We start from the raw sequence: 13,681 nt of genomic DNA on the forward strand, positions 1-13,681 counted from the left end.
ACCATCTCTCATTTCACAGAATTAAAATGCTGTTGTGGTTTACAACTGCATAGCAGTGTAAAGAAAATGACAAAGTCTCTTATTTTCTTAAGAGAAGAACTGTATGAACCACGGCATTCAGAAATCCTCCTGCCAATCTTGGTTTTAAAAAAAAGAGTGAAGATGGAAGTGGATGCTCCCATGGTGAAACCAACAGTGAAGAGAACTAAGGTTGGGGAGCTTGGAAGGCTTTGGTTTTGTTTTTTTCCTAAAAAAAAAAAAAAAAAATAATAAATAAAAATCAAACCTCAGCCACATTATCCTGCTGGGCAAGGTGGCCAGAATGAATTGTAGCACTCTTTTCCCGGACTGGCAAATCATCAAATCACCCTCAGAAATAATGTTGGCCAAGTGCACAGAGGATGCAGGCCCTGCTGTGTGCTCCTTTCCTCTAAACACAGCGCTACTGCAAGGAGCTGCCTCCCTGCAGAGCGAGACCAGAGGCACCTTCCCTTTCCCATGGTGAGCTCCTCTGCTGCATTTCTGCTGCATGCTCACTTCTCAAGGCTCACTTATTTCTTCTAATAAACACACCATCTTTGCTAAATTTACGTTAGATTAAGACTCTGGACAGGTGGCCTGAGTCTGTAGATTTGCCAGTTTATCCTACAGCCATTTTTTCCACTCTCTGAGCAGCTTTCACTACTATACATTGAACACAAGCCCAGACTGTTCCCTCCTCAGTAAAAAAACAGGTAGTTTTTAGGCTCCACCGAGACATCCTCAGGGATATGGACAAGATCCACCTCCTGGGCACACAAGTAAGAGGCTCACCCCCTCAGACCACCTAAATATTCCAGACCTGGGCAGACCCCGCTGCAAATCACAGATGCTTTTCCCCTCCTCATGCACAGCTTACAACTCCTCCTGCTCCTCTGCACCTTCAGGAGTGCAGAGCACACCTGCTTTCCTCCCCCTGCTGACACAGTTATTCTAGCCTGCAGTGGATTTCCCTGCTGATTGCCAAGGCTGGATGCTCATTTCAGCCTTTTTCTGAAATTGCCCATTTTTGTACTGTAGGCCTTAAGGATGAAATTATTATCGCAGTACTGACTTGAATGGTATGAAGAGAAGAGCTCCAGCTGACCCTGCAGCTAACCGACACCATCACACCAGTTTGAGTAATGTGATTTTGAGCAGCTAGACCTTGGAAATGAAATAAAAAGTTAATCATTAGTATTAAACCCTAATTACAGTGGTACTGTATTTCAAACACCAAAGTTTTGCAATCCTTCACTAATTGTTCTTTATTCCTCACCTGTCCCTCTGTGGTAAGCAGGTACCAGGCTGCTACCTTTAAAGAATAAAGTTCAGACAACTTTTTCACAGAGCAGAGACCACACAGGGAGCTCTGGGCTGTTTTAGGTGCCTGGGCTGCCTCCACCCTGTACTGAGCACTGACACGAGATGTGTGTAAGGCATTCGTGTGGTGAGAGGATGACTGCAGGTCTTAGGGCTGAAGTTTTGGCAACTGTCTCTTTAGAAAAGGAGCTTAAAATCGACTCAGTTCCTCTTCTTGTTATCAACGTAATAAAATATACAGAATAAAAAAACATTTCCCTGTTGTTATTTATTAAGGAAGAAAGAAGAGGTCAGAGCACAGACAAGCAGTACCTGACTGGGATGTTTCCAGTGGGGCCCTTGAAATGTGGTTGCAGCTGAAGGATTAACGTGATTATGGTCTGCCTTTATCTTCCAGAATTGAAATAGAGAAACCAGACATCACTTGAAACACTTACTGACTAGGAACCTCAAGAACATCCTATGAAATTTTCAGCTTAGACTTCCTTACAAATACCTAAGAAATACAAAACCTCTTGATTATTTTTCTTTGCATCTTCGCAACCTAACATCATTGACTTCATAAAATAGATGTGCTTTGTCATCATATTTAGATGGCCAATGCCAAGTACATTTATTAAAAACCACTTAAAAGTAGAAGCAGTGTTGTATTAAATGTTAGCCAAATAAGATACCAGTATGTATTCTACAAAATGAAATATCAATAAAGGGTTCTTTATAAGATCTGTACCATCAAAGTGGAAAAAAATAAAGAAACAGCTACTACTGTGATGCTCAGAGAAATCTCCCATTCCCCTACCCACTTTATTTTATGATAGGAGAAAATTATTTCCTTATGAGGCATAACATTTGAAGAGAAGAGGTGCAGTCAAAAGAGATACTCAAGCATTTATAAATCTAAACGTTTTAAAAACATCTAAAATAATTCATTTCATAAAGAAGCAGTTGTGCAATTCTTTCTCCTGGAACAAGGGCAACTAGACATTTCTTTTTAACATATCTCCTTGGGTTTTCTTTCCTTGAGGCAGTAGAAACAAAGGAGAAAACTATTTCATGCTGGTTCGGTTCCAGGCCAGGATTTGCCACTGTGACCCGCCGTGCTCATCACACGCTGCCTCCCAGCACTGAGGCTACAAACCATTATCACCAGCGACCTGGTGAGATACGTAAAATTTAGCCCCACAAGTTGGGCACAATTAAATTTCACTGGCAAAGGAGACGCTGCTTTTTCTGCAAAACCACCTGGCCGCACTGAAATTTATGTCATTTACTGTGTCCCTGAATGAAACAGAACAGAAGAGACTCAGGTGGCCAGGTAGGGAATGAGACCTCCTGTGCTGGTAAGGATAATTACACGTAATTACGGCCAAGGGAAATGAATGCATTGTAGATCCAGGGATACGACATCAGGATGGACCCTAGATTGAAAAATATTCTGAAAGGCAATTTATGAGCCCTGGAAGGATGCTGGGAGTGCTGGCTGTGCCTGCCATACTCCGAGCAGGCGCAGCAGCCGGCCAAGCCACCTGCTCCATCTTCTCTACAGCATCTTTCCAGAAAACAGCGCTACACAGGGCGCCTCCTGGCAGACCGGGCATCCTCCAGCTGTTCGAATGCAGCAACAAGAGCAGGAAACTGAAATTGTGCTCTGGGTCCGGGCACTGATTAACTGCAGGGCCTGCCTGTGGAGCCTGGGGGGAAGCAGGAGAGCACTGCAGCAGCCCCAAACACTCGCTTCCCAGGTGCTACCACAGCCAGTGGCTCTGCAGGCAGCTCAGTGCAGGAGCTGCTACCCTCTCTGTCCAGATACGGGCAGATAAGGGAAGCTCAGAATCAGATTTAGAGGAAACCCACGCTGAACAAACCACGTTTAGCTCCCTCCCCTACTTGTTCTGCCAGCACCGTGGGCTGCTGGCCACCCTGCACAAAACACTTTCACCTGATACCTCTGCTCCACTTACACAACTCAAGGCTAAGAGCAATTGCTGTAAGAGAAATGACAGAGAGCAAATGCAGGAAAGGGGTGGGGGCGGAGGAGAGAGGTGTGTACTCGTCTACTTATATCCTTTTTGCTCACTTCACATCTATTCTTAACTTAGTTAACACCTGTAGTCTGTGTACCTGAAACAGTATTTTTCCACCTCTATAAAGCATTACCTAGCAGCACATTGATTTTGCAAGAACTGTAACAGCAGAAAAATAATAAACAAGCCCAAATTAAAGCTTATAAAAATAATCAGCTTCTTTTATGGGACCAGCTTGCATAAAGAGATGTGCACTCCTCTCTCCCTAATGCATTTTGAAGCTGCAAAGCATCTCAAAGGAAATCCAGTCACACCTCTTGAAATCTTTACCACAGGACCATTTCTGAGTGATCTGTCAGCTGTGAGTATGGAGACAACAGCGGCTGTTGCTTTGCATCGTGGCACACACAGGGGGAAAATTAACATTTACAGCAAGAAGTCCTAACCAAAGAGAACAATCATCCCAATGCTGAGTGTTGGCCTGCTGTCAGACCTCCATACTAGATTGTCCACTGCATGTTCAGAAACATCCTGATGCCCTACATGACTGTGCAAAGCTTGATACTTCTTTAAACAGCAGAGCTAAAGGCCAGAAGCCATATGCGCAGTAACACCCACCATGGACAGTCAGGGGAAAAAACATTTAAGTTAGATATGTGAAATGACAGCACTGTCAGTCATACAGGGTAACTTTTCACAATGTCCAAGTTAAGCTCATGCTTCTCCCACCTTTGTCCCTTCTTCTCCAATTTTTACAAGTAAGTTTTTCATGTTATATGGAAGGAAAATGACACTCACCAGCTGTGAGGCAGGAACATACTGCAATGCCAATGCAGAACAACATTTTCTCCAGTATTTTTCTTCAGAGGGTATGCCTCAAGCTGAAGGGAAAGCATTTACTCGTATTTTATTGAAACAAAGCATTCAGAGTGAAGTGGAAAGGGCAGAAGCTGAACAGGTTATCTACATGTAACTTTGCTTTGCTGAGGTCTCTTGGTGGTGGGTACACAAATGCAGCCAGTACCTATCTGCAAGCCTTGCGAAGGTTTCAGCCTGGCAGCACTTTCCGACATGGCCATCATGTGCTTTGCAGATCACCACAGAAGAGGCCAAAAGCCTGTCAAACAACGACTGGGAAGGACTGGAAATGTAGCCAGGACCAAGGAATAGGGCAGAAAGGATGGCTGTGAAAACACTTGCTGGACCTTATGTCTCAGAAGGACAACAAGAGGTAGTCAACCCATGTTACTTTCTTGGAACATGGAATTTTTGTTTAGCCATGAGTAATTCCAACTATTCTACTACTAAAACCGCCTGAGAAAGTCCTCCTAAACCACAAATGAAGCAAACTCTCTCTCTTTGCAACTTTGGTGGAAATGCAGCACTTACAGCACAGTAGGAATCCCAATCAGCAGCTCCAGAGACACCAGTCCTGGGTAATTCATGGAGAGGAGTCACTGCATTGCTTGTCCCCTAGCAGACTGGCCCAAATTGAAGAGAGGAGTTTTTTTTTTCTTTTTTTTTTTTTTTTTTTCCTTTTTTCTTTTTAAATTAACCAAAAATGTCATAGCTTTTTTTTCTAAGATCAACCATGGTTAAAATCAAGGCAGCTTTAAACCTCTCAAGGGGCATCCTCAGAGGATTCAGCTTTCTTCTGCTGATAAAAGCGTTGTGCCAGAGCTGGTATGATTTGAGGACATGACCTTGCCGTGGATAGCTGTGCTTCTCTGCCCTGCCCTCCTGGACCATGCCATCAGACTGGTAAGGTTTGTCTGTACCTGTTCTCCAGGATACCCCAAGCACCCTCTGCAGAGTCATCCTCTTATTATCCTCCAGCACCTGAGTAGTCAGCAGGGTCAAATGTAGCCACAGAGCACCTGGTCATCCTCGCTTTGGGCTATGTTATGAAATGGGACAAGCAATCTGCTTTTTAGGCCAGAGAGAACATGTCATTTAGAGAAACAACATTCCAGAATAAGAATTAAATACAGTCTGCTATGGAAGGAGAAAAACATGAAGAGATTGCATCTTTGGAGTAAGGAAACAAGGGTTTGATCTCACTGTTTAATAACAAGTAAAGTAGAGAACAGAAGTCTCCCAACTGCACTGGGCAGAGATCTCTAATTAGCTCACCAAGTATTTTACTGAAAGTATATTTTTATCTGTGTATCAAAGCAAAAGGTGCTGATTAATTGCAGCTCATTAAGTGTAAGTTGTTTTGTAAGTAGGAAAAATTAATACAGGTGTGGCGAGGTTGATTCAGACAAGAGTCCCACCCAGTTGATTGTCACATTTCTGATAGCAGCAAGCCTGCTCACTCTACAGAGGAGTAATTTAAAAGCCAGTCCTGAGCCATGGGGACAGGCAGCCAGACCACGCGTTCTGACTTGTTTGAAGGAGCACTAGGAAGAAATCTTATCAAACAAACATAATGAATGCCTCTGCTACAAATGACTGTGCTAGCCACTTAGTGGCTGTCTCCACCCATGAGGTATTAAAACTTCATGTTCTAGGTATAAAAAACATTGCTATGCTACCTACATTACTTGTGGATGTATACACTGTGTTCGTGCTACCATTTTTTAGAATTTGTTTAATACTTATGCACATTTTTTATGCAAATTGTATGCTTCTAAGGGGATCAGAAACAAACAAATATCCCAAGTAAGACATTACCAACAGGATTTTCATAGCACATATTAAATTTTCTCTTTGCCCATTTGGGAGACGAAGTTTGCTTGGCATGAAAAAGTTCTGAAACAACTTCACTCACTCGCATAGGAAAAGGACAGAAAACGGAAGCAAAATAAAGCCCGAGCACTCCAGCACTTTCTGAGAACAAGACCAGCAGTGCACAATTGTCACCGCTCACCTCAGCTACAAAAGACTGGCAAACTGCAGATTTTCCCTGCCTTTCTACTTTTAATCCCATCCATGAAACTCGGGTACCCACAGAGAAACTGAATATGTTGACATTGAATCAGATTTGTCCCCCACAGCAAGCTGCCAGTGATTTTTTAGTCCTTACAGTGGTACCATGCCATGATTAACCCCAGCACCCCACAGTATGTCAAGAAAATGAAGTACCATTTATTTGGTGGAGGTAATACTACAGGAAATATTTTGCAGCAAAAGTAGGCACTAGGTTCTGGGAAAGTCTGGGCTAGGAATTTGCAACTTAGTTATTACATATTAATAACAGCTAACACAAATGTAAAAGCCACACGAGAGAAACAGTTTCCTTCCCCCAATGCCACTGGTTAAGTTGCCTACAAAAAAAAAAGAAAAAAAAAAAGAAAACTGAAGAAGTCTGAAAACTTCACCCAAGTAAATTCTTTTCTTTGTACTGAATGGACACGCTGTACTCCCACTCCTTCACAAAGGAAGTTAAGAGTTTCTTTATATTTCAAGCCTACTCTGTTTTTCTCAACAAAACACAAATGAAAAGGCCCATGTGAATTATTAACAGACAACAAGAGAGAGCTAGCCAGGTATTTCAAACACTTCTGTCTCTTCTTCCTACATGAATTCCTCAATTGTGCACGCAAAATATGTCTTCTTACCTCTTCCATCCTTTAGAGCTGATTAAATAGCTTGTCGAGGAGTTAAGACTTTTTCACATTCCTTCCTCCCTCTTTTCTTTCCCTGGCAGAACATTTGACCTTTTCCCCTCTTGACACCTTTTCAGTAGCACAAGCTCACGTGGAGCATCGTACAACCCAGTGGAAACAGAGGTATTATTTAATTCCCAATAGAAACAGACATATAATCACAAAACCCGAAAACAGACCAAAGCTTTTGTCACATCAGGATGCTAAGCATTGGCTCAAGTTGAAAGCAAATCCCATTCATTATAAACATTTTGGACAACACCTTCCCCCCCCCCAATGCAGCCAACACAGAGGTGAACAGAAGGACGCCACATTGATCCAGCACCACTGCTTCAGAGCATGCTCGGTATTTACACATACGTACAAATTTCATACTGCTTCAGTCCATTTACATCGTTTAACTCAAATTCTGAATTTGGCAATTAATCACTGCAAGTCCAATGCAAGAAATAAAAATGAAATAATGCAAGTTAGTATCAGTGCAACCGGAAGATGATAATATTTGACAACTAATATGGAAAGAAACTACTGGGATTAGAAATACATTAGCAAGCTTTAAAATAGCAAACTTTTTGACAACTGTACAGAAGAGTCCAGAAGAGTCAAGATGATCCTAAATGAACACATGCTTTTCTATTAACTTCAAAATTTTAAACCATAAATTCTAAACTTCCATAAATCAGGACCATCTTAAAAGGTAAGGCAAAGCACAGCATCTGACACAGCATAAAAAGGGGGAGTCACGTGTGTGATAGCTCCCAGTGATGCCACAGGGAATTACCTGCAAAAATATCAACCAGAATAACCTCTTTGGTTTGGATTTGACTCCACTGCACACATATGCTGTTTATTACAACTTCCATAAAAATGGACAAAAGCAGCACACACAGTAGCAGCAGCTCCTGCTTGAAAACAAAAAGCACAGCACATTATCCCATCAGCCAGCTCCCCGCTGAAAGTACTTCAAACTAAGCCACAAAAAATAAAATAATAATAATAAAAAAACATCTAACAGTGAGCTTTTGAACGACAGGACATCGTGTGCTCCATGAGCTACAGAGCAAGTCAAGTACTTACAAGGTTTCTTAAACAAATTGATCATCCCTACAATTTCAGACGAAGTCAGAGAAACTCCAGACTTGATCTTCTCTGAGGAAGAAACAAAAGCCATGAAATCACCAGAGAGAAGGGTTTGGCTTTTTTGTTGTTGTTGTTCTGTTTGCTTTTAAGAGAACTGTGAAGGACAAATTGTAAGGTGAGAGGAACCTTATAGAACAGCCTTGCAAATCGAGTGGAGCAGATATTTCATCACTCTTTGTATTTAACACTCTTCCTACTATAAAGTCCTTCTGAAACAGTGGAAGATGTTTTTTTCATGGAGGCTTTAACTAGCCAAGGTGATTTCAGATTGATATTCAGATAGCTAGGACCTCCTGACTGACCTCTCATGTAAAATTCACTTGCTACATTAGTTTATATAACTGCTTTTCGCTCAATCTTCCCCAGCTACAAAGCCCAAAATAGCTTACCTTTTCCACAAGGGCAATAAGGTACAGGTGCTATGAGTAACGCCAGCAATTTTTAAGAAGTCAGAAAAATCTTGGAATTACTCTGTCATCCAAGTTTTTAGCTTTACAAGAATAGTTAAATGTCAAGAACTACCATGAAATCTGGAGGGTGCATTTTCCAAGAAAAATTGTGCTAGACGCTAGTGTTTTCTGAAGCATCCTGTAATACCATAAAAAGGAGGCAAGCATTAAACAGTCCATATTATCGTCATAAAGGAAGCAACAATGATGCAGACCCCTCTCGGAAAGCAACAAAATCATCAACATAAAACCTAAAAAAAGACTTCATCACACAGTTCTCAATCAACCCAGTCTAAGCCAGAGACTGTTACAGTACTTCTCTGTACTCTGGATAAAACTTTGCATGACTCAAGTGGCTCCTTTCGCAGAGGTGCAAGTCTTTCACAAATAGATCTTTACAACCAGGATTTAAGCATGGGTGGTCTGATGTTCAAATCTCCCGGGACTCAAGTAGCTTCTAGCGCAGTAAAATTCCTTGAATTCTCCTGTTTTAGTGGTGTCTTTTCAATTCTTGCATGAGGTTTGTTTAAAATCATGACTTGTAAGTTTTACCCAAAGACCAGGAACAGTAAGTGGTTACGGTTATGCTTCCACATCCCAAAGGTGTTTAGATCAAAGTGTTTCTCATAAAACTCAGGGTCTAGAGAAAGATTGTACTTTCTCATTTTGATAAAAAAGGAGTTTGTAGTCATTTTCTGGTTTAAACTGAGGTCCTCAGCACTTCATCAATAGCAGAGACTTTAGAGCTCAGTAAGATAAAGCCTTTAACAGAGGAGAATTTTAATTAAACTATTGTATATATTAGATTCAATGGGATCTGATTTCTTAAATCTCCCTGTGTAAAGTCAATTAAACACACATTATTAGTTTATTTGGAGAAGCATTTAAGAATCCCAAGCTGCTTAGCATCCTCATTTTGCTAAGCAGTGGAAACACAGACACACAGATAATCACTTTCCCAAAATACAGGCAGACAATTGGGATTGAACTGAAAATTAAAGAAGATAAGATGAAGAATGTTGGAGTAATATCCTCCTTGTCCCTCTCTCCTCTCAGATTTCTCACATGGATTTTTTGGTAGATATATCAAGACTTACATGTAACAATGGCTTTAGCGACTTTTTTCTTTAGGGACACATTTTATTTCATTAATGAAACATTCTCAGGAGCCAAGAGAATGACTTTCACCCAATTTCATTTTTAATTAAAAAGAGCTGAAAAAGAGAGAAAGAAAAAGCTATTCTGGTCTAACAAAATGCATGGCTTTTTGACCCATCTAAAAATAGATGCTCCCTCCACCCCAGCATCTGTCAGAACAAGATTCCCTGAAGCAAACAGATTGCTCCACCTAGCCCACTCCCAGAGCACTATGCCCTGTAGCCAGCAAGCCAGGATCAGTTCAGACCATGAGAGCTTACAGTAAGGCTCAGGATCATCAGAGAGGCTCTCTGGCTACCTGAGCAATCGCTCTGTGCATCACACTGTAGTCACTCCCCTGGGCACATTCTGCAGCTGCTCAAGTCCTTTGCAGTTTATCATTTCAAACACTGTGACTGAGATCCAGTTGGAGACCAAGAGACGAACATTACGATATTGAAAAGCCCAGGCATGAAAAAGTAGCTTTTAGAATGACTTCTTAATCTGCATCAAAGCTGGAGATGGATGAATGACCATGAAACAATCTCCTGGCCAAGGACAATTAGCACAGTGTTTAATCATCACACAAGGCTGCCAAAGGACTTTTGTAACTGCAGTTGAGGAACAGCACCACTCAGACAACAAGCATGACAATCCTTCTGTGATGAATAGATAGACACCACTCTCCCTGTAACTTCCTAATATCATCACGAGCTCAGTGACACCCAAACTACCTGTCACCAGTGCCACAGCCTTTTTCCAACGAGGTGTTTAAGCAGGTATGAAAACTGAAACACAAGCTTTTCTTATGTATCAAAACATTAAATGCAAGAGGATTGAAAGGTAAAGTGACAAAATTTAACTCTGCATAGTCAAAGCTGAAAAAGAAAAATAAAACTTATTTTTTCCATTGACTTACATGAAAGTAGGTTTTAACAGTTGAAGAATGTAATGCAGTAGACATTTAGAAGTCCTAGTTATTCCCCAAAACAAGTCCAATTAATGTTAAATCCAACAAAAATTTAGGCCAGATAAATATTTTGTTTTTACATTTTGTTCTGTGGAGAATAATTACATAATTCACATGACTGAATTGGCAGCAATAACACTCACTGATGGCAAAGCAAAGTTTTTGCCCCCCTCTCACCAACTTAGCTGCCTATATTGCATCTGGACCTATTTTGGATGTGAGAGGAAATTGAGGCAGGTTTGCTAACACGTTGGCATATGCAATTGCAGGTATCAAATTTTGTTTCTTGCCTTATTGCAACAAACTGCATCTTTCTGTCTTCTGTTATCACTACCTTAAGTCGGAGGTAATGGAGGTTATTAATGCAAGCTTAGATTTGGCACGGGCTCCAGACCTTTAACTTGGGAAACACATTTGGTCAGAAAACTTACCTGCTGGTTACAAAAAACAACACACAGATTACCAACTCAGTCAAATGCGCCAAGCTACGTGTAGTGAATGCAGAATAGTGAAGCTAGTAAGAGAAATCAAGTAAAAGAGAGTGACAGACAATGAGCCAGGCAAAAGTCACTTCAGTGGAAGCCAGGGAGTTTCTGAATGGTGGTTAACGATACAAAAGAGGAGATGCATCATTTAGACAAAACACACCCCATGGGAACTACTTTCATGCAATAAAGGGAGCTCTCAAGCAACATAGTTGGACTCTCATCTCTTCTTTGTCCCTTAAATGCTGATGGTCCAAATGGAAAAACTCTTGAGTCAACATAAGTCAGTTGATAATATATGGTATTTGCAATGAATATACACTCACCTCCTTCTAATCTGCTTCTTCAAACAAGCTCTACTTGGTAACACCCAGCAAAGCTCCTGGCACCGACTGAGTGAACTTTGAGGACTGATTGTCCAGTTTCCTTGCTACTGGACATTTCCAGCTTAACAGTCCCAAGAACGAGGTCCTCAGCAGCAGCATAAATGCAGAGGACTGACTGGAGTAGACCATGCCTGGGGAGGTGCTCCTTTGCCCTGGAGTGAGCACTGACTGACAAGCTCTCTGCACGAAGGGAAACTTAACTTACTGGAATTTTTAATACAACATTGCTCTGAAGCCCTGATTTAGTGCAAGCAAAGACAAAATGGTGATTTTTGAATGTTTTTAGCAGAACTCTCAGTTGGAAAGAAGCAGCTCTCATACTAATCAACATCCTTGTGGCAGAGTAAAACCTGGAAAGTGTCACTTCGTACCTTATTAAGCCACAAACCTTGTTTAATTTTACTCTATCATTGTCTTATCGGGAAGCAGCTACATTTCATCTAACTTCTGTTGCCATGATTTTGACATTTCAAAGATTCTGTTACACAACCAGAGCAGAAATAATAACACTAGAGCAGCTGAAAGAGCAGCTGAAAAAAAAGTGCTACAAAACAGGAACAGATTTAGGAACAATGAGGTCACCTCACACCTCAACACACATGAAGTTATTCTATTCACCGAAATAATTTCACGTTCAGTAGTAGTCACAGCACAAAGTACCACGCCATTTTAAAGAGACAGAAGCATTTTCAATACTTTGGCCAATTAGAAAAAATGAGCAGAGACCTATATTATGTTTTACCCTTACAGCTTTCTCCTAGTTGTTATTGATGAAGAGAATTCAAGAGGGAGAAAAATATTTCCACTGAAGAGTGGTGGGAGGCAGGAGGCAGCCAAGTGGATATTCAGGTGCCTGAAAATGAATGGACAGATGATAAAGGGGCAGGAAAAGACGAGGATGACAAGAGAGGGATCAACACAAGATTAAAGCAGGCTGGATCTTCATGGATTGGTAGTATCCGTGCAGCCAAGAGCTGTTCTTTTTTATTATTTAAAAAAAGGGGGAGTGGGATTTTTAGGGGCAGAGGGTATTTAAAAAGAAAAGACCCCAGAGACCATACTTTTCTGAAAGGAAGAAAAGGGTGAAACAGTCAATATCTAATAAAAGAAAGTTCTAGATGTCAAAATCTCTCAAGAAGCATGACAGCCTGCTGAGCTAAAGCATGATATTGCTGTCCCTAAAAGGGAATTGCTGTCTAAGTAGGTACAGATTGGAATCACTGACTCATCCACTCTGGGACTTCAAGGCAAACTGACAGAGAATGAAGAGCTGACAGAGGGAAGAGATGGGGGAGGAAAATAAGGAGGCAGAGGGATTGAAACAAGATTAGCTAGATGTGAATCCTAACTAAAGATTAAAATCACTGCCTCATTTGGGGACTTCTCAAAGTCAAGGTCATGAAATTAGCAGAAAACTGGCAGTTCATGAGCTCATGTGATGACATTTAGGGGAGCGACCTTCAGCAGTATTTTACCTCTTAATAGCTGCCATTGAACAGTTCTTCCAAGCTTCTTAAAACAATAATTGTCATTAACTGCAAGCATCTAAAAATCCCTGCTCCCATCTCATATTTAGATCAACCATCTCTTTTAATACAAACAAGAAAATCTTCCCCACAAAAACCTTTCTAATATTTATACACCCTGCTGCTGCCAAAAGAGCCAAACACTCTCAAGAAAGGTCAATAGCCTGGGTCTCTTATGTTGCACTAACAGGATACATGGCATTGGTGGAATTGGACCTAACTTTTAATTAGATGATATAGATTACAAATCCTTTAAAGCAATAGAAAGCAACTTTAACTTCTGCTTCTGTACCCAGTGCTCAACACAGGTCAGATTTCTTTGCAGATTAACAGTTATGTCAGTCTTTTTATGAATTTATGTTTTTTTTTGTTTTTTTTTTTTTTTAATTAAAAATTCCATAAGAGCATTCAGTATTCCTTTACTCAAACAAATTCATATTCTCTTTCATCTGACTGAACTGTAGGCTCTTCCAATTACAATTTTGTATAAACATCACAAAGGCTATATAATTTCCTCTATGTACCTCATATGAATTAGAAGTTATTAAGTTGTACCTCATGATGAGCACTTTTGCTGTGACAATCTTTTCTATGTATTACCTGGTCTGTTGA

The 13,681-nt window shown here is 40.8% G+C and overlaps 1 protein-coding gene across 5 annotated transcripts in view; it reads right to left on the reverse strand.

Moving 5' to 3' along the window:
- CRACD (capping protein inhibiting regulator of actin dynamics) overlaps nucleotides 1-13,681 on the reverse strand; it is a 122,768-nt gene that overhangs the window by 47,540 nt on the left and 61,547 nt on the right. For 3 of the 5 annotated variants that reach the window (XM_072037589.1, XM_021267653.4, XM_072037590.1), the window contains one exon: nucleotides 8,054-8,125. The exons of the other annotated variants lie outside the window; for them this stretch is intronic. In XM_072037589.1, the coding sequence (XP_071893690.1) occupies nucleotides 8,054-8,078 (25 nt within the window). In that variant the 5' untranslated portion in view covers nucleotides 8,079-8,125. The remainder of the gene's footprint in view (nucleotides 1-8,053; nucleotides 8,126-13,681) is intronic. 5 annotated transcript variants of the gene reach the window in all.

The sequence above is a fragment of the Anas platyrhynchos genome, chromosome 4 (genome assembly GCF_047663525.1).
Source record: "Anas platyrhynchos isolate ZD024472 breed Pekin duck chromosome 4, IASCAAS_PekinDuck_T2T, whole genome shotgun sequence".
In the NCBI taxonomy this organism is placed as follows: Eukaryota; Metazoa; Chordata; class Aves; order Anseriformes; family Anatidae; genus Anas; species Anas platyrhynchos.